General features: G+C 36.8%; 1 protein-coding gene across 1 annotated transcript in view; it reads left to right on the forward strand.

Moving 5' to 3' along the window:
* The window catches only part of LOC311170242 (EGF-like and EMI domain-containing protein 1), a gene marked incomplete at both ends in the record, with an annotated part of 629,838 nt that overhangs the window by 80,661 nt on the left and 526,819 nt on the right, over window positions 1-22,358 (forward strand). Inside the window, 3 exons of the mRNA XM_084232626.1 lie at window positions 1,600-1,652; window positions 3,268-3,377; window positions 5,049-5,153. Of these exons, the coding sequence (XP_084088752.1) occupies window positions 1,600-1,652; window positions 3,268-3,377; window positions 5,049-5,153 (268 nt within the window). The remainder of the gene's footprint in view (window positions 1-1,599; window positions 1,653-3,267; window positions 3,378-5,048; window positions 5,154-22,358) is intronic.

A 22,358-nucleotide genomic window follows, 5' to 3' on the forward strand; every position in this document is an offset into this window, starting at 1 on the left:
TGTGCTGGTTTGCTAGAATTCACATAACTTGAATCAGTGTAGCTACATTTGTGAACCAGTGTCTGACTTGCCCCTCATTCTCTTGTAACATGCTAAAACCTAGAACTGGTGTAAGTTTATTATGGTCTTTGAATTAGGACTAACTCAGCAGGCTGGAAGATGTGAGGAAAGCAAGTTTCTAAGATTCAAGGCTTCATCCAGATTATTTTTCAGTTTTAAAATAGTTTTATAGAACGTATATGTACTATTTAGTACAAATAATTGCTAATGTGTACATTTTGTGTAAATGAATCAGCTGACTCTAGAATCAGGATAAAGTGGGGAAAAAAGTATAGATCTAGGTGTATGAAAATATTGTTATTATTATTCTTACTATTGCCAAATGAAAGTTGGTACATTTTTAAATAACTTGTTTGCCTTTGTACAGAAATAGCAGAACACTGATAATATAGATTAAATGGTAAATAAAATTATAAAATGAAATCAATTATAATTGCCTATACTCACATTTACATCATAGGTGCATGTGTGTACATAAAACTTCATATAGATAGTCTTGCTTGGTCTACAGTCAGGAACTTGAAAGGAAATTTAAATCAGAAAAATTTCCCTGGATCTTAATAGCTGTGTGAATGTAAGCAAAGTCCCTACATTTCTCTATGTTTTAGTCTGTGAAGTTAGAAAATAAGATCTGGCATGCATATCATGAGGATTAACTAAAAACACATTTATTTTTTCTTTTCAAATATCATTGGTTTATAGCATAATATGATTAGAACTATAGGGCCACAACTTTTATGTGAAAGCTACCACATCACACCCACCACCAAGTCACCCATAGTCTTTTAGCTCATTCTCTTTCCCTCTTTTCTCTACCACCAAGCCTTCATCATAGTTCAATGGCTTTTTTTTTTTAAAGATTTATTTATTTATTTATACAAGCACTGGGTAGTCAGAAGCGCAGGAGGGTGAGAGAATTCACCAGAGCCAGAACGGGGAACAGAACAGGCAGACTGACGAAATACACTGCTGAGAGGAGCAGCAGGCGCGGCAGGAGAGGTCTGCGCGCCATGTGGGACCCTCCTCCGGTGGCCGGGGAGCAGCCAGGGATCGAACTGGCGCTGCAGAGGCTGCGGGCAGCTTCGCAACCCAGCGCTCAACCACTGCGCCATGGGGGGAGGCCCAAGCGCAATGGCTTTTCTTTTTTTTCTTTTTTAAGATTTCTCTCTCTCTCTCTCTCTCTCTCTCTCTCTCTCTCTCTCTCTCTATCTCATCTATCTGTCTATACAAGCACTGGGTACAGTCAGAAGCGCAGGAGGGTGAGAGAATTCCCCAGAGCCAGAGCAGGGAGCAGAGCAGGCAGAAGGACCAAAGTACACTGCTGAGGGGAGCAGCGGGCGGCAGGAGAGGTCTGCAAGCCATGTGGGACCCTCCTCCGGTGGCTGGGGAGCAGCCGGGGATCCAACCGGCGTTGCAGAGGGTGCGGGCAGCTTCGCAACCCAGCGCTCAACCGCTGTGCCACCGGGGAGGCCCAGCGCAATGGCTTTTCATTGGATTTTCTGTACTTTCCCCTTGAGGTTTAATCGTTGTTCATATTAGACTGAATCAAAGACAGTCCACTGCCATACAAACATTCAGATCAGGGAAAGCAAGTATGAATAAGGAAAATATTTCATATTTTTTATTCTCCAAAGTTTAGTAGCCTTATACATTCCTTTATTCAGCAAATATTTATGACATTTATTTGGAGTTGAGGCAACATCAAGATGTATTTGGCATCTTAGTCAACCTGGTATTCCCTTTCTTTGTTTATAAGTATACAAATGTGGGGCCCCCTTGGTGGCACAAGGGGTTAAGTCTCAGCACTCTGAAGCTATCAACAGCCACTGCAGCTGATCCCCATCCAGGGAGATGTTTCCACATGGCACAGCAGACCTCTCCTCAGCAGTGTATTTCAGTTAATCTGCCTGTTCTGTTCCCCACTCTGTTTCTGGCAAATCCTCCCCCACATACCTCTGGCCTACACCCCAGCTCTTGTATGCATAAACAAATAAAATAATCTTTTAAAAAAGGTATACAAACCTATACTTACATGCTGACTAGAGAGAAATACACACAGTATTTAAAAAAAATTTTTTTAAAAGATTAATTTATTTACACAAGCACTGGGTACAGTCAGAAGTGCAGGAGAGTGAGAGAATTCACCAGAGCCAGAGCGGAGAGCAGAACAGGCAGAGTGACGAAATACACTGCTGAGGGGAGCAGCGGGCACGGCAGGAGAGGTCTGCGCACCATGTGGGACCCTCACCCGGGGTTCTGGGGGTTGAACTGGCGCTGCAGAGACTGCGGGCAGCTTCGCAGCCCAGCACTCAACCCCTGCGCCACCAGGGGAGGCCCAAAATACACACAGTATTAAGTTATTCAAGATGATGAATAATTGTCAATACAAATAGTATAGGCAGTAAGTCCTGTCTATCAGAGGAGAATAAGAGCATTGTAGATATACATGGTGAGAAAAGAAAGTTGGAGGAAATGGAACTTGAAATTGCCTTTGTGGTTTGGGGTCCTGAAGAATGAAGGGGGGAGAATATGTTAATATTTTCATAATAAAGAATAAATAAGACATTGATTTTGATAGAAAGGAAATTAGTTTGTGTAGGGATGTTTGGTATTATGGGAAATTGTGAGGTTCCCATTAATAATTGTGTAATGTTTTCAAGCTTTTGTTCATTGGGGTCCAAAGGAGTTGTTTCAAACATTTTCATTTTAGTAATTCTCCTTTCCCATGAGCTTTTAGCGCCACAGATATGCTTAATATTTGTTTATGTAGAGTGCTTCGTTTTAGGAGCACAAGCTGTGTTCAGATTTATTTCACCTCTCCTACCCAGTATCCCATCGTCGCCCCCTTGTGGATGTTATTATCACTTGCGAATGCATGCTATAATGGGGCTAATATATGAAGGAACTTAAATGTGAAACTGAAGAATATATACCTTATCCTTCAAGATTTCATTTCTTTTTATAATTTTGCATTTCTTTCTTTATAGTTGGGGTGATCTTTAGTATAGTTTATACATAGAACATGGGGGCCCATGTTAATTTTCTTTAACCTATACCTGCCTATATGGAATTTGGTTGCTTGTGTAGTGAGGGGGGGTGTGTACAAATGGCAGGGTTTGGGTTAGAGGAAGAATTTTGTGGTAGGTTCAAGGTGGTCGCTTTGCCCTAAGGGGAAGCATTACTGATCTAAGTTCCTGTGTTTCTCAGGACCAGGTATTATACCATCTACAGACAGACATACAGCATAGAGCAGCAGACCTTCTACAGGTGCTGCCCTGGTTGGAGCCGGCGGGCAGAAGAGCCTGGCTGCCTGCACTGTAAGTTTTAATTCTTTCTGTCTAACTCTCTGTCACTAGAACTAATGACTTTGCTGTGTTTGGGACTTCAGTCATATCATGCCTGCCAAGTTTTAGCTGTCATTAGAATTACCTAGGATTCAAAGCATCTCTCTGGACTGAAAATTCACACATGACATGTTAAAAAATGCACAAAAAGCCTTTCTGTTAAGTGTTTCTAATGATAGGTCAACATTCAGGACCACAGAACTGCTGCTTTATATTTTGTCTCTTTTTTTAAAAAAAGACCATTTATTTAAAGCCAGGCACGTTACACCTTGACTTCCATCTCCCTTTCCTGTTTGCCCCTTCCGTATCATCAAGTTTGTAATACACAGTTGATTCAAAAGTCTGGAGGGAAATCACTATACTAAATCTAAATGCGATTTCTCAACTTGTGCTTGTCATGATTAATTGCAGAACTCTGGAGGCCATTTACTTTTTAAGATGAGGTCTGCAGTCATTTTACAAACCTCTGATGAGGGCATTCCAGAATCTTTGGAATATGTTTGACAGCATTCAAGTAGCAGATGTAGTAGCAGATGTAGATGTAGTAGCATTATATAGTTCATACATGCCAGGAGAAATGGCTCCATTTAGTAACTCCTTTACCTGTGTGTTTATGGTTATTACCAAGTTACTTAAAATGCTTCCGAGTGTTGCAATCAATGCAGCGCCACAACACAATTCATCTCTCTTGCTACCCCATACCTTGAGGGGTTTGACTGCAGTCTGCCTCCTTCCCCAGTGTGCTTACTGTTCTAAGACTATCTCAGTGATGTTGCCTGAGGCTTCTTATGTTAAGTAGACATTGTCTTCAGTGGCATCAGGGTCACTGTGTATTTGCAGGCAATGCTGGGCCACTGAAGCTGTCTAGTCTTAGCTCAATGAAAACATCTGGTCTTGGACCTCCATTGGTGGTGCAGTGGTTAAAAGCTGGGCTGCGAAGCTGCCCACAGCCTCTGCAGCGCCGGTTCAATCCCCGGCCCCCAGCGAGGGTCCCACATGGTGCGCCTGCTGCTCCCCTCAGCAGTGTATTTCGTCAGTCTGCCTGTTTTGTTCCCCACCCTGGCTCTTGTGAATTCTCTCACCCTCCCGTGCTTCTGACTGTACCCAGTGCTTGTATAAATAAATAAATAAATCTTTAAAAAAACCCAAAAAACATCTGGTCTTGATCTTGTTTCACCTACCTTATGAACACCTGAGAAATAAAGAACAGGGGATGAATTCTTTATATTGTATGACTCCTATCAGTCTTTGCCTCTGGTAAATATTAGTGTTTCTTGCTTGATTTTAGATTGTTTTGGCCACATGATCACCTTATCCAGGGAGTTCTTTTATGTTAGTGTTACTTAAACTTGAATGTAAACACACATCACCTAGTGTCTTGTTAAAATGTGGATTCTAATTTGTAGGTCTGGGGTGGGGGCTGAGATTCTGTATTTTAACAAGCTTCCAGGTGATGCAGATTCTTCTACATAGAGTTCTACAAGGTTTTAGAGAGCAAGGCCTTCACTTATAATGACAGCACGGTTTAACCTTGCTATGGAGGACTGATGGAAATTTCTAGATTGTATTTACATTAGTTGTGTGCTTACATTGAGGATTTCCTTTCTTTTCCTCAACTCTGTTCTCCCACCTTCTTCCTTTCAGCTGTCTCAGCAATGGAACCTTGTTTCAATGGAAGAAGGTGCTTGAATGGTGAAGCCCAGCAGTGCAAGTGCTCAGAGGGTTTCCAGGGACCTCACTGTCAATACGGTGAGTCACTAACAAGACCGTTTTATTCTGATTTGGAACTGTCTGCTTTGCTTTTAGGGGGCAGTCAATTTTGTCGATTCAGACTAATGTCAGGTTTATTCCTCTATGGATTTATGAGCTTTTAAAATGGGCTGCTAAGCACAAGTCTACAATCTAAAGTGTACTGAGCATTGTGAAAATATGCTTGTAGTTTAGTTGTAATTATTCACTACAAGAGTTCAAATGGCATTCCTACAAAGTGGTCTATTTTGTAAGGAAATAGCAGCTTAATAAGAGAACTTTATTCTCACTTCAGACGTTAACTCGTCAATGACGCCGTGGTCTGAAATTGCTGGTATAGTTGTCTTCTTTGAAATCTTTATGGTTTGTGAATGATCAAAGTGGGAATTAATAGCATAATTTTTTATGATGTGATATTTACTACTTTCATGCCGTTTATTAAAAATAAATTTAAAAATCCCAACATTTGTGTGATTCTCAGTTTCAAATCTCAATCTTGTTGGAACTTTATTGACTGTTAGTTTTGGACCTGTGCATTTAAGATGTACGTTGCACAGAGGTTTTAGAATGATTATCCTTTAATACATCTTCCATAAGATCAGGTGCTTTCAAAGGATTTGTTTTAACTTGATCATCTCATGCTAGTTTCCACAGATGATGCACAGATCTGCATTTATCTTTTTAGAGTGGGAAAAATGAAACACCCTCTATCTTAGAGAGTTTAAAGAAATGTGTGTAAAAAGCTAATGAAAAAATAATTTATTCTTTTTCTTCTGCTGTTATGTTTACTCTCTTTTAACCATTACCTGAATCTTTGTAAGTGAAATTGCAAGCAGCCGAGAGCTCGTCACTCATGTCCATATGTCTTCCTGCCCTCGGCACAGTTTAAGTTTAATATTTTTCATGGGTCACCTCAAAGCTATTCTTCTTGTAAGTAAATTAATCCTGATAATACATTTTTGGGGGGGGTTGTTTGACTTTAAAAAAAAAAAACAAATTTTGAATTAAAATACAGTTGATTTCTCACACCAATGTATTCCGTGACTAAGGTTCACTGATCTGAAACAGAGGTCAGTGTGCATTATGAGCTCTGGGGTGTATCTTCAGTTGTTTCCATTAGTTTAAAAAGCAAATAGAAATTACACATTATTCCATAATAAGAAATTATTTGCCACTGAATAAATTGTTTCTAATACATGGGCAACTCTGGGTTTCCTCATCTTGATCAGTAGCTGTGATGGGCAATTACACATGTCATTGATTTATTAAGAGTTAAAAAAATAATAATTAGATTTTACTTTATTAATTCATCTGTTTGGTAGAACAAATCTTGCAAAGCATCAAGTCCCTTAGGGGAAAGGTAATTAAAAAGACATATGATAATGATACTGGCCTTGAATTTGTACCTGGATTAATTTATTCTTTATTATCTGTAACAGTACTTGAATCTTTTGATTATGCCAACTTCCTAACAACTTTTATTTACCAAAGCAATTACAATGCTTTCTGAAATATAAGCAGCTAGATATTTTATTTTTCAATTTTGGGTTGTTGAAAATGTAGAAATATTTTAAATAAAAGCAGAGTCGATATGTCTTTTCCACAAGCTCTTTTATATACCAAAGAGTTCCATCACCATGTGAGATAACCAACTATACAAAACACCTTTCAGGAGGCTGCATTGCATTGTTCAGCATGATTGTTCTGGTGTGTTATCCTCAGATTGTGATAACTTTCCATCTCTCACTGTAGAAATCCTGTTGAATTTAAAAAGGAACACTGATAAATTCTGAGGCATATACAAGCTAAAGTAGGAGTTCAAGTCTCCTACACAGTGTTATGTTTCATCTAGCAAATGAGCTTTCACAAAGTATATAAATTTAGGAGAGATTTTATGGAAGATTTTGAAAATTTCCTAGGAAATCAAACATTTGGGCAAACACGGATTCACCCAGTTAGTAAGAAAGGTCATTAGCTGGGTCTTGAATGTGGATTGAAAATTAAAATCATCAAATATTGTCTTTTTTAAAAAGAATATGAATGATAGGTCACCTAGTCTGTCAAGTGGTTGATTATAGCTTGGCAGCGCTACCTATAACCTCTCTTTATCTAGTGGGTAGATTCCAGTTCTTATGTATGAGTACATAGTTACTGACAGCTGACCCATTCTCTCTGTCTTTCTTTGTTTCTCCCTCTCTCTCTTTCCTTTCTCTCAATATCACCATGAAAAGAGGGAGCGGTCACAATGAAAATAAGTTTGATATTTTTCAAATGATATAAGCTATAATTCAAGTGATAAAAATTCAATTTAAAAATCAATATAAATAATTAGCAGAGTATGCAATTCAAGAGTATAAAAGCTTATAGTTCTGTTGCCCTCAGTATGTGAGGATACTCTTTTCTATTTCTTCATAGTCGTATGCACTATATAATTTTGCATAAATCAATTTAGAGTCTCTACATTGTTTTATAGTGAATACCTCTCCTTTTTATCTTCCTCCTCCCTTCTGCCTCTCTTCTTCCCCCTTCAACTTCCTCTCCCCTCCACAGTAACAACCTACTGAATACTCATTTATATTTTTTCTCCGTGCTCATGTATTCACATAAAAATAGCTGCATAATCACCCATGATGTTGATGTACCATAAATTTTAAGCCACACTTTTATGGATGGACATTCATTTTGTTCCACTATTTTTGCCACAACAGTCAGTATTGAGATACATGATGTTTTTATTTCTGTGACACAGATACCAGCAGTGGGATTGTTGTAGCTAGGAATATGTGCATCTTTAACTTTAATATACTTTAAGTTAAAAATATTCATCTAAATTATTTGGAAAATGTGTTTTGGGCCCTGGTTATGACTTTACCAGTTTACTTGTTTGGGATGAATTAAAATCTAGGTATATGCTACTAACATATTTTTTTTTCTTGTTAATAGGGTATTACTTGCATCTTCATCCCAAACTCGAAATGTAATAAGGAAGCTAGGATTAGGGTTATTGTAAACATGGATTCCTCTTAGCATAGGGTAAATATGCTAAGATTTGGGATGTATGAGAAGAAAGAAGTCTTTTAAATGAACCAGATGGCCTTTTAAAATGGAGTAAAGAATTTAGTCCTCGAGAGAGAAGGGGCATGCTAATAACTGAGAGATACGCTTGGAGTTAATAATGATTCTAAAATTGCTCATCTACTTAACTCATTTGAAAAATATCTCTCTAATAAGAAAAAAAAACGAAGAAAATGAATTTGGACAATTAGGAAGTAATGAAGAGCTTTCTAAAATAGCTATTGATTAAAGGAATCAAAGGGAATACTTTGAAGATTTGAACACATGCAAATCAATCTAGATAGCTGGTGGTGAAATTTTCTCTTTTTTAATTCTATGGATCTAGGCAGAAACTTGGAGCTTCATTAGCTGATTAATATCATATACAAAGTTACAACATTTCTTCTTATCACTGATTTCATCTTCCCTTTCTCTGGTCTCAAGTCAAATTAGATTATATAATGAGCTTAATAGTTGGATGATAATTTGGATGAGATCTTTTTGTCTCTTTTATTCATCTATTGTATTCATCCAGTCAGTCATTCTTCTGGTACTCTTCCAGTTAGTCAGTAAATATTTATACACCTTTGTGTGTGTGTGTATTGTAGATACTGAAAAAAATGTAGTATCCTTAGTGTGGTGGAGATGAGAGACCAGGAATTCTTTGAAAACAATGTAGCTCACAAGTGCTATTATGATATAGGAAGATTCTGTCCTGAAGAAAAACAGGACAGGGCCCATCAGTGTCATATGAGGAGATAATGAAACGTTTCTCAGATGGTTTGAAAATACAAAATGCAACTTATTCTTAAAGATCAACAGAATAATACTGTGAAGTTGGTCAAGGATTGGGATATTTCCCAGAGACATGAAAGGCACAGAAAATTCAAGGGATAATAATAATGATAATGATAATAATAATATAAGTAGTTTTCTTGGTTGCATTAAGAAATACACATGAGGCATGGAAAAGTATAGCTTTGCTTATGTCTAAGGTACTAGGGCCTTAGTTTTTCTTGGTCCAGCAAACAAGCTATTCCAGAATCTGACCTAGAAGTGGTAATTGGTAGGTTTTTAATAGGAGTTGACCTTTATTTCTTTGTGTGGTCAATCTAACAGTTGGGATTTCTTGAGAATACATTAATACTGCTCAGTACTCTATACTTATGCCAGCATTCTCAAATATTTCCATGACTTCAAAGTATATATTTATAGACATTAAATGAAATGCTGCTGGAATACTTTCTGGTAACATGGAAAATCCTTAGAAGTTTTGGGAAGGGAAAGGATAGGTCTCGTCACTGACCACTTGCATTATTTTGGAGAAAGTCATTTTGTATGATCCTCAGTGCCATCAATTTTAAAATAATAATAATAGCTCCAATTTTCCTAAGCACCAACCAAGTACTAGGCACTACTCTAAACAATGTATATGGATTAAATTATTAATCCTTTCAAGTCTATGAGTTGAATACTCTCATTTGCCCTACTTTTATAACTGATTGAAGCATGCCAACATGTCCATGGACAAATAACTAAGTAAAGACTCCAAAGCCTGCAAACTTAGCCTTTAAATCATGGTCCCTTGTAATAATACTTGACATAATTATCTGTCTGCTAGGTTGTTATCTGTGAGTCATATGAGATCATACATGTAAGTTTGATAGCCTTATTTATGCATTCCTTCATTTTGTCATCTGCAGATTCTCTGAGAATATTTAGGGGAAGTGTACAGAGTAAAAGGGGAAAGGCTCTACTATTGCTTTGCTTCTTTCTTCCTGTGGGAAATATAAGCACACTTGACTGTTGTGTCAAAGGTATGATTTTGAATCAATCAGTATGTTCTAGTCAAGGAATCTAGCAGGTTCTTCGCATATATATGTTCTATATGGATGGAAGGTTGGAACTTAGGATTTTCTTAACAGTAGCATGTGCCCAAAAGCATTTTGAATTTTCCAAGTGGTGGTATAGGTTGAATTGTGTGCTTTTCTACACCCACCCTGCACCAATTCATGTATCAAAATTGTACCCTCCATTGGAATTTAACCATATTTGGAAGTAAAGTTGCTGCAGATGCAATTAGCTAAGTTATGATCATATTGAAGTGGGATGGGCCACTAAGTCCAATATGCCTGGTGTCCTCATGAGAGGGAAAATCGGGCCACAGAGGCATGTACACAGGGATAATAGCATGGGGAGATGAAGGCAGACATCAGGGTGATGCATCTGCAAGCTAAGGGATGCCAAGAATTGCCAGTACACTACCAGAAGATAGAAGAGAGACATGGAAAAGATTTTTCCTTGCTGTCCTCAAAATGAAGCAACCATGCTGACCCCTTAACCTCAGATTTTACCTTCTAGAACTGTGAGATAAAGAGATTTCTATTGTTTCAACCACTCAGTTTGTGGTACTTTGTTACAGCATCCCTGCAAACTAATATAGGAAATTTAAGAAACGTTTTCTTTTTATCCACAGTTTCATTCCAGCAGTAGGCCTACTGAAACAATGAAAATGGGGGAAAAATGGCAGGGGGTTTATAGAGAACAAATCATGCTAAGACAACTTAATGGCTTATTTTAATTGAATTATAAAATTAGTGTGGGAAGGAGATTTAATTTGGAAAAATGCAAAACCATTAATTGAACACGCTTATTAATCTGCAATCCTAAATGAGCATTAGTGCGAGATAGTATGAAATGAAATGCAGGTCACATTATGGAGATAAGTTGATATGTGTTCTTAGTGTGAGTTGACAGTGTAAATTCAGTGTTATTATGTTCACAACATAAAGATGCAGATCCCTTCAGAAGGGTTCTAGCAAGTCCATATCAAGGCGGATGCATTCTGCCTTACATAACTTGGCAGAAAGATACAGCAGTTTTGACATGGGGTGGGACCATAAAGGAGCAGATAACCTGTTTATGAGGAAAGTAAAGCAATAACTGACATCTTCCATTGAGCCCAGTACATGGGCATCTTGCTATTGGGAATCCATGCAGAAGATTTGCTATTTTGACATTGATTTTAAAATAGATGCTTTAGATGTGCTTTTACTAATATCCCCTTTCAGGTGTGCTTTGCATGGCTAGTGTTAGAACTGTAAGATGCGGTACAAAAAGGACTGCAAAACTGTTTTCTATTATTGAAAATATTAAAACCTTAGAGGAGAGTTACCTAGTATATCTGATGTTGTTTGATTCTACAGCATATACTTAGTGATGCACTAGAAAATGTTGAAGGTGGTTAATGATGACAATAACAGCTAGCTCATAAATTAGTCTTTCTACATGCCAGGTGCTCTTCTAGTGCCTTATGCACATTGACTCATAATACTCAACAATAATCCTGTAAGGTAAGTGCAATTGTTAGTTCCCTTTAACAGATGACATACCTGAAGCAAAGAGAAATATGTTAAATACCTATCTAGTATTATATACATGGTCAATGATTAGGCCGGGGCATGGACTTAGCAATCTGGCTCCTGAATGCATCCTTTTAACCACTCTGTGATGTATCTTTAAAGCTTAAGAACTTTACTATTTACATAGCTCTGCTATTGGAAAGCCTACATTGTGGTAATGGAGACCAGAAAAGAAACCATCAAAATGTGATGAATGTCCTCAGAAAGACACTAAAAAGGGTAGAGGAACCAGATTACGGTAGCAGGTTGAACTTACGGAGTTGTGGACCCAAGATGTAACATGAGGCCATGACATTCATTGTTGTCGATCTAAATAGTGTGGGTCTCAATTCCTTGAGTATATAGTGACACTGAGGATTTTAAGATGGGCATTTTATGTGTAAAAATATATTTTATTTTACTTTTTAAAGATTTATTTATTTATATAAGAACTGGAATACAGGCCAGAGGTGTGGGAGGGAGAGAGAATTCACCAGAGACAGAGTGGGGAGCAGAACAGGCATACTGAAGAAATACACTGCTGAGGGGAGCAGCGGGTGAGACAGGACAGGTTTGCTTTGCCATGTGGGATTCTTGCTGGCCAGCTGGGATTGAAGCCATGCTGCAGAGGCTGCGGACAGCTTCACAGTGCTGCGCTCAACCACTGCACCATTGGGGAGGTCTGTAAAAGTATATTTTAAATATATAGCTACCATACAGTTTGCTTGCATCCATTTCTTTTCCCCCCAAATATATATTAGACTTCTCATACACTATCAAATTCTAAGTACAACTTAAAAATGCCTTTAGGGCCTCCCAGGTGGGGCAGGCGATTTAGCGCAGCACTGTGAAGCTGTCCGCAGCCTCAGCAGCATGGCTTCGATCCCAGGTGGCCGGCGAGAATCCCACATGGCAAAGCAAACCTCTTCTGTCACGCTTGCTGTTCCCCTCAGCAGTGTATTTCTTCAGTCTGCCTGTTCTGTTCCCCACTCTACTTTGGTGAATCCTCTCATCCTCCCACACATCTGGCCTACTGTATCCAGGTTTTTATATAAAAATAAATAAATCTTTAAAGAAAAAAATAAAAATGCCTTTAGTTGCCTTTGACTAAGCACTTAAGTTCTATTTTTTCTTAAGAAATTTGATCAACACAGTTAGAAAAAATCCTGGAGGAGAAATGGTAGCATGCTCTATAACAGAAATCGGTAACATTCACTAAATTTTTGCAGTAATTTAACTGAGTTTTTGCTTGCCATTTGAATTTGAAATATATATGGAATGTTTTTGTGTGTCAGTGTTGAGAGATTTTACTCAAGCTCATTTATTTCTGGACGTATCATGTTAGAAAGGCACTAACAAAATCACCGCCACAAAGGCCATTAGAATTTATCACTTGGTTTGGGCACTGCAACTTCATTTCTTAGTTATTTTTGAAACCACTAATTCTTTAATTATCGTAAAGGCTGCTAGTAATGCTGTAGATGAAATAGAGCATTTACTGTTCTGTGCTAGAGTTTAGGCTGGTCGGTGTTAGAAACTACTATTAGAATGATAATTAATCATTATACTCCCTTAGGTGATTAAGGTGTTTCATGTTGGGTAAAGAAAAGTAAAACTACTTTTCAAGATTCTGTGTTCTCTGATGAGTATGCTGAATCTGGCATCTGAAAGGTAGAAGTAGGCAACAAGAAAAAACTCCTGCTAGGTTTGCTGTCTCCGTGGTGATATTCTCCACACAGGATAGTCCTGAACCTAGTTTACCTGGTAATGGGATTTTTGGGGGGTCATGTAAATGCACCTTTGCTGAAAGGGACAATGTGAAAGACAGCAGAAAGGAAAAAATCAAGTCAAATCCTAGGTAAGTTAAAGGGAGAAGAGTAGTGATAATTGAAGGAATGATTTAGATGTACAGATTAAAACCTTGTTCTCAACAGGAACATTTGTACTGGGTAGCTTTTCCCCATTTCCTTATTGGTAAATAGGTTCAAGACATGGTGCCTTGTTATTACATATTTCAAACATGAATAATCTACTTTATGGGTTTCTCAAAATTCATTCTCTGAATCACTGTTTCTGTTGGATTTTAAGAAGTATTACAGAAAATAAAATTTCTTTATTCAAGTAATTTTGGGAAATTCTATATTAAATAGCTTTACATTGTGTTCATTTTTGTAGGACTTTTCATAACCTTCAGTGTGTTCATGTATATTGTGATTCCCTCAGAAGATTATCTAGATTTCTGTTTATTTTAAATCCATGTAACTATATATCCATTTTTATGGGGTATGTTGAAATACTGATTTTGGAAAAATTATTTTTAAGTATTGTATATAATTTCTCTGTGGAAAGTGTATATATATATATATATATATGCATGTGTGTGTGTGTGTGTGTATATATATAGTCTCAAATTGGAAATTAAAAAAAAAGCCTATTTTCCCAATCTGCTCAACTAATAAGAACATATTTATATGGTATTAAAAAAAACACATTTAACAATGATTTTCCATATGCTATCTCATTTAAGGCTCACACTCATTCTGTGAAGGAGTTTATGTTATTCCAGAATTAAAATCAAAGTGACAGAGACTCAGATAACTTAATTGATTTGTCTCAATCACAGCTTCTTAGTAGCTGAGCAAAGACTTCAACCCAGATCATAAACTCTGGTGTTTTATGGTGTTTTTCCACAACTTCCTGGGGATAGGCCAGGCTTGCCCTAAGTACCCTTTATTTTGGATCACAGTGTACACTGAACTAGGTTAAGAAATAGAAAGGGCAGAGTGGGGTTTGGGAATTTATTTTTACCTTTCTAATTTCAGACCCTCATGCAGTTTTCATAATTCATATTTTCCTTCTTCCCATTCATCCATAAGAATTTGGTTCCATTGTTCCTGCCAATAAACTCGTCAAACTAAAGTGTTCATGGATACTACTGATTTTACGTATTGTATTTCAATAGTGGAAATACTGATTGAACTTAAATGATTGACAGTATTATGGTAGTCAGCAGATAGGACAACTTTTGGGGGTAGTATATAGTTTTTGGTATATATGTATGTGTGCGTGCATATATATATATATAGTATGCAGTCTACTACTATTCATGCTCTTACCATCCAGAAGTGCATTCCTTGTATCTGCCCTGTCCCAAGCAAATGATGGTAACGGCAGTCTACTTCTTATTACTGCCAGTGAATGAGATAGTTCCTGCTTCATTTGTACTAGCATATTATGCCAAACTTTGGGGTTCTGACCAGGTATCGTACTGTACTTTATACCTATCATACTCCTATTCTTGCCTCCATACATATTCTATCATAAATTAGCTTTTTTTATCTCTATTTTATTAAATAAGTCTCCCTGGGCCTTCAAAATGCTTAAGGGCATAGTTACAACTATAATGGGTATATTTACTATTGAGATAAATGACCCATCAAAGGCTTATGAGAAGATGAAGATGTGTAGTAAGTAATTTTAACCTTCTGCTGTCCTTGGCTTTGGTTTCTAGGTGGTAATCTCTAAATCCTTTGAATATCATTTCTGATAGGAGCATCTTTATTTGCCTGGAAGCTATGGGTTACTAGATAGTATCACATTATGATTTGAGTGGGGCTGGCTAGTGTTAGGTTGGGGGTCTTGCTACACAAGAAAGAGCAACAACTTGATGTAAGGTAGTGGCGTGGCTCACTCCAAGAAAGGTTGGACCCCGAAATCAACCAAGTGTGTAATCAACCAGTCAGTCAATCATGTCTGTGGAATAGGGTCTCAAAAAAACTCCAACTTGAGACTTAGATAAACTTTCCTGATTTGCACAGTCCATGTGAAGTAACTCATTGATGACAGCAAAGTGATGTGTTCTGACTCATTAAGGGGAGGACAGGAAGCTCCACTCTTGCTACCACCTACTCCCCCCTAAGCCTTTCTTTCTGGTCTGATTTTAATAAAGTAGGTTTTAGTTATTTCTTTGAGTCCTAACAAACTATTAAATATGAGGTTGGTTTTGGGAACCCCCAAAATTACAGTTTATGTCGGAAGGGAGGGTAGTCTCTTGTGAGGCTGTTTCATTTCATTTTGTAGTTCGTCTTAATTGTCACAGTGGAGTTTTCTTCTTCAAGAATAAAGTGCTGTGGTCTCTGTTCTGCTTCCTTGTGAAAGTGGACACAGAAGATTAAGGGACACTCTGACTGCTCAGTTTTGCAGGATGGAACTGAATGAGGATTTTCCTCATTTTTGGTGAAGAACAGTAATGTCTGGACCATATAAATGAGTTGAAAGTAATGGCTTAACTCACCCATTTATTTAATCAGATGGCAAATCACAGAAGGCAAGTGCAAAAATAACATTTTTATAATCTGTTAGTTCTGAACAACACCAGAGACTGGGGGATGCGGAGGAGTAAGAGAATGAAGTACAGACACCTAAAGTTTTTGCATTTTGAATGAACATTTGCTGAAGTCATTGTAACGGTTTAAAAATGGTTTTAAGGAATATCTGCTAAAGGATGTTTAACAACCAGAGATTTAGTTATGTCACTTAAATAAAGGCTTTTTTTCCATTTTGACAGAAGAGATGTTATGTTTTCTTCTGTTGAGTTCTGGTGACCCCTGCTTAGCTTTCATTTATCACAAATAATCTTCTCCAGGACACTGCAATTGCTACAATGTTGAGGTGCTTATATTACATCTAACCTTGGAGAAGGGTCAAAATAAATCTGTGAATTAAGTAAGAATACATTACAGCTGGCTGAAGAATGTGTCAGGAATAGCTGAAAAAAAAAAACAAACAACTAAAACAATTTTTTTTTTTTACAGCCTGTGGACAAGTTGATGTGACTCCTTTTCTATCTACATGGAGTTGTTTAGTAGAGAAATACTGGTTTTTATTTTGGTCCTAAAGTGGGTGAGTGTACATTGTCAAAGCCCATGGTTGCTGACCTTGGGTTAGTTCCATATACAAAGGCGGGGATACTCAGATAAGGTATCTGCAGTGATTATCTCCATTTACCCTGAAACACAAGCACCCAATGAAAAGATCAAATACCTTCACTGTATTAATATGTAGTTGGCAGTGGGTGAGAGAGGACCTGAACATCAGTTAATCTCGTGTCATTTTATTGTTAAATTAGAAAATTACAAATAAATGCTGATGGCATCTATAGAGGAAGGCATGTTGCAAAGGAGTAAGATAAATGGAAAGGAAGTAAGTCAAATAGAAGTCTTTTACTGATGAAATGGATATTAAGATCAGCGTTCTAATTTAAGAAACATAAAAGGTGATCTATTGGGCAAATTTTGAAAAATGTGATTCAAAGTCTTTCCAATGCTTTTGTCTCATTTATATAGCCCTACTTTATAATTATGGCACAATTAAAGAAGGAAAAATGCATTTCATACAAATATCACTTGAAAAAAGTATTTTGTGCCAAGCACTGATAATTTTTTTATAAGTAATTTTGAGGAAACATTGTACTTTAGGGTGAAACAGCCTTTTTCCACAGTTAATAGTAAGAAACAGGCTTTTTACACAGTTAATAAATAAGAAAAGCTAGATTGGTGAGAATAAAAGTAAAGTTGAAAAAATCTAATATTTTAATAAATAGGAAATGACAACTGATGTTTTATATGATCAGTCATTTGTGTATTGAAAAAGAATGATGTTTAATGGAGTCATTGACTTATACTAAAAGGGTAGCTCTGCTACACTGTTGGAGAATTTACATTTTTGTTTATCTACTTATTTCTTCTTTCGTTCATTTATATATTAATTCAGCAAATCATTGTGCTGAAAATTTAGATTTTTTTGGGGGGTCATTATTTTAAATGTATTTAATGTATTATATCACAGTTAACTAATACTCACTATCATCCATTTGAGGAATAAATGAACAAACTCTTCTTTCATAACCTAACATTATTTTACTTCTTTTTCTCCTTGAAATTGAATTTTCATTTTACTTTTCCACATAAATTTTATTCTAATATTGTGCTGTTTTTTCCCTAGCCTTTTATTGATCACCTAATTATACTTCTCTGCTACAAATATGGATACATATATTAATTGATTTTGAAATATTTATATGAATATATTTTACAACATTGTTCATTTTTGTACAGTGTTTGAATTCTCCTCTCAGGTATAGCCTCCATAAAATTCCCACCACCAATTCACCCATGAACCATCACCATAGATTTTTTTTAACCACAAAGGTGTGAAACTCTTAATCATTGAGAGTTTTCCTTAGTGGTAAATTGAGAAATGTTTCAGAACTTTCTGAATTTCAATTAATATTTTATTTGGCATAAGTGAGATAAATATTTTATTTCCCTTTAAAAAATTTTGGAATTGGAGCATTCATATGACCCAGCAATTCCACTCCTAAGGATCTATCCAAAGGACACAAAAACATTGATTCAAAAGAATACCTGTACCCCTATGTTTATTGCAGCACTTTTTATGATAGGTAAATCTTGGAAACAACCCAAATGCCCAAAAATAGATGACTGGATCAAGAAGATGTGGTATATATACACAATGAAATACTATACAGCAATCAAAGATAAACTCATGCCATTTGCAGCAACATGGATGGAGCTAGAAGGAATTATGCTCAGTGAAATAATTCAGAAGGAAATAGAAAAATATCGATGGTTTCACTTATAGGAGGAATATAGGGGAACCAAATGAGACATCAGGGGAAAAAATAATAACAGTACAAAACACAATACAACAAAACAAAAACAGACAGTTATAATCCAGAGACATCCTGCAGGGGAGGGGGAGGGAGAGGGATTAGAAAGAGGGAGGGAGGAGCACAGGGGATGGTGTTGATGGTGCGTGGTTGCATTGGTGGAGCAAATTCTATGGGGGCTACACCTTGGAACGGGGGCGGGGGGGAAGGGAGGGAAGATGCAAATGTTTAAAAATGAACAATCATGTAATAAAAGGGATGGTTTTTTTGATTTCTTCTTCAGATTTATTGTTTGTGTATAGTAAGGCTACTGACTTTTGCGTGTTGATTTTGTATCTTGCCACTTTACTGAACTGATTGATGAGTTGAATTAGTTTTTCTGTGGAGTTTTTGGGGTTCTCTATGTATATTATCATATCATCTGCAAATAGTGATAGTTTGACTTCTTCTTTTCCTATTTGGATTCCTTGGATGTCTTTCTCTTGTCTTATTGCTCTGGCTAGGACTTTCAGATTATATTGAAAAGCAGTGGTGAGAGTGGACATCCTTGTCTTGTTCCAGATCTTAATGGAATTGCTTTCAGCTTTTCACCATTGAGAATGATACTGGCTGTTGGCTTGTCATATATGGCCTTTATGATGTGGAGGTATGTTCCTTGTATCCCAAGAATTTCAAGGGCTTTTATCATGAATGGGTGTTGCACTTTGTCGAAAGCTTTCTCAGCATCTATTGATATTATCATATGGTTTTTATATTTCTTTTTGTTGATGTGTTGGATAACATTGATTGATTTTGGATGTTAAACCATCCTTGTGTCCCTGGAATGAATCCTACTTCGTCGTGGTGAATCATCTTATGGATACATTGTTGGATTCTGATAGCTAAAATTTTATTGAGGATTTTTGGATCAGTGTTCATTAGGGAGATTGGCCTGTAGTTTTCCTTTTTTGTGTTGTCCTTGTTCGGTTTTGGTATTAGTGTAATGTTGGCTTCATAGAACGTGTTTGGTATTGTCCCTTCCTTCTCAATTTTTTGGAAGAGTTTGTGAAGGATAGGCACTAATTCGTCTCTGAATGTTTGGTAGAATTCATTTGTAAATCCATCAGGTCCTGGGCTTTTGTTTTTGGGGAGGTTTTTGATTACCATTTCAATTTTGCTGCTTATAATTGGTCTGTTTAGGTGTTCTATTTCTTCTTTATCTAGCTTTGGGTGATTGTAGAGTTGTAGGAATTTGTCCATCTCCTATAGATTGTTGAACTTGTTTCCATATAACTCTTCATAGTAGTTACTGATTATTCTTTTGATTTCTGCTGTGTCCGTTGTGATTTCTCCTCTTTCATTTAGGATCCTGTTTATTTGTGCTTTCTCCCTTTTTTCCTTTGTGAGCCTGGCTAGGGGTTTGTCTATAAAAATGAACAATCATGTAAAACATATATAAATAAATAAAAGTAGCCACCAAAAAAAATAGAAATTTTTCTAAAATGTTTGTGGCTCTAAATGAATGAGAATAATTTTTGAGACTAAGAACTATTTTCAATCCTTGGATAAATTGTCTTTTGCTATAATGGAATAGTGAAAGTTACATAAAAAAATTATTGACAATAACAACAACCGACCTTTCAAAAATCAGGAAAAGTGGTCCCCATTGTATTCAAAAGTCCTGTGTTACTATACTCAAAAATTTCTCCTTGCTTTAAAGGTTTCATTTGACTCCCATACCCTATTTTGTAGAAATGTAGTATATTCTGTTCTGGCCTGTTAAAATCTGGAAGAAGTAATCTCATTGGACAGAAAATAGACTTCCATGATATTTCTTTGTTGCTTTCAAGTGCATCATGGTCCTTCTGTCTTCAATTTATCTTTGGTGTGAAATGTTGCCTGTGAGAACCAGCTGGGGATCAATAATAACATTCAATATTGTGATTCTACACAGCCTTTTACATTAAGGACAATCTTATTTTTTTTTAGATTTATTTATTTATGCATACTAGAGCTGGGGTATAGGCCAGAGATGCAGGGGGATGAGAGGATTCACCAGAGACAGAGTGGGGAACAGAACAGGTCGACTGACCTAAATACATTGCTGAGGGGAGCAGCGGGCAAGCTAGGAGAGGTCTGCTGCACCATGTGGGTTGCTCCCTCGCTGGCTGGGGATCGAACTCATGCTGCAGTGGCTGAGGACTGCTTCATAGTGCCATGATTAACCCCTTTTGCCACCAGGGAGACCCGAAGACAATCTTTTGATAAATGACCATTAGCAAAGAGAATGCATGTGTGCCATTTACTGAGCTACACATATTTTTGCTAAACAGTAAGATGCATAAAATCCAACTATAGAGGCTTAAAGTAGCTAACACTGCTGTTTATTTGCTTTATCCTTTCGGGAGGATGGGCATTGAGCCCTACTATATCTCTTTTTAAACACTTTTTTTTTTTTTAATGATAAAAAAGGAGAGCTTTTTTCCCAGGGAAGTGGTAAGATTCTTCCCACTTAATATATACAACTAGATTATAAATAGGTAATGTGATTAGCATAAAGGAGATTGTAAAGCTAGACTGAACAGTAGAAAACGTTAAACCACTTCCATGTGTAAGATTCAGTGATCTCTAGGTGGAGACCTTGAGGGCTGGATTAAATCTCAGCATCTTGGCATCCGGTTCCCAGCGATAGTACTGATACACCAATTGAACTTTGTGTGCATTTTGAATGAGTGATTTAATGGATTAATCAGAATTTTTTTAGCTTGTGTAGCTTTTGATTTGAGTTTACAAAGTTAGGCTTCAAAGGTGGTTTATTTCTCTTTGAGTCATTATATGAACAGTTGGGTTCTTTGTCTCAGAATGAACAGAACAACAAAGACCCTGGCTATCCTGGAATAGGTAGTTTGGTTTCACTTTATACATGGCATAATCAATAATGTTCCAAACAAAATCTTCATATCAACTATCCGCTAATGTTAGTATATGTTTTTAAAAGATGTAAATCCTCTAGAGCAAAATTTAAAGGAATACAAAAATCTAGCTTCAAATCAAATGCCATCCCTAATTTTCAGAAGCAACTAATCACTACTTAATACCACTCCTGTATCCCCCAGGGGTTAGATAACCAAATCATTCTGCATTTTCTTTTTTTTTTTTTTTTGAATTAACAGTCCTCCAGCTGTATTCATGGCTCCACAAAGCTTTGGGACTACAGAGCAACTTGGGCTTCAAAGCTTTTATTTCAATCTTTGATCGTTTACTTCAGGTTGGACCTTTTTTACTGCCTGCTTGCAATTTCTCAAAGAGAAGGCATTAATAATTTGCCATGGAAAGACTTCCAATTTCATTTTCTTGTTTCTTTGTCTACTCTGCAACTTTTTGTTTTCTTACAAGAAGCAGTCTTTTTTGACACCATGTACCTTGGCTTCAGTATCAGAGAGGGATTTCAGGATCTTTGCATGGCTGTCCTCTAGCCTGATGCCCTGCGTTAGCATCCTCATGCCACATGACCTGTTTCTCTTACCAAATTCCTAGCCCATTCTAACCAGCTTGCATTGAATCAAGGTGCCATTTTAACAACTCTTGGAGGCTTTCAACAGTTTAATGATTTTAAGCCAGAATCTTTTAAGAAGAATCTGATCTCCCTTTGGCCAGATCAACATCTAAGCAGAATAGCACTAGGTTTTAAAATGCCGATGTAGTAGATTACTAAACAGTAATTCTGGATAATTTTTCTCCTATTCTAGGAACTCAGTGTATATTCTTTATTGAATAAATGAGAGTGAGAATCTCAGACACTTGTCTTATTTCCCTTTACTGATTTTAGAGTGATATGTTGGGTTAAAAGAAGAAAAATAGGTGCATCTGTGGCTTCTTTTGTATTTCTCTAGAGGTGAGCTTGGTACTTAGATGAAATTGTAATGGACATTAGAAAATAAAATGTTTTCCCACATTGGCTTATTGCAGACTAAAGCTAGTTGGATGCAAATCTGCCTATCTAATCTTCTTAGTATAAATTTGCCTTTGATGTTGTGGTTTCATAGTCTAAATGTGCTTCTTTCTCATTATGTCTTCTGG

Source organism: Talpa europaea (assembly GCF_964194135.1).
Source record: "Talpa europaea genome assembly, chromosome: 4".
Lineage (NCBI taxonomy): Eukaryota > Metazoa > Chordata > Mammalia > Eulipotyphla > Talpidae > Talpa > Talpa europaea.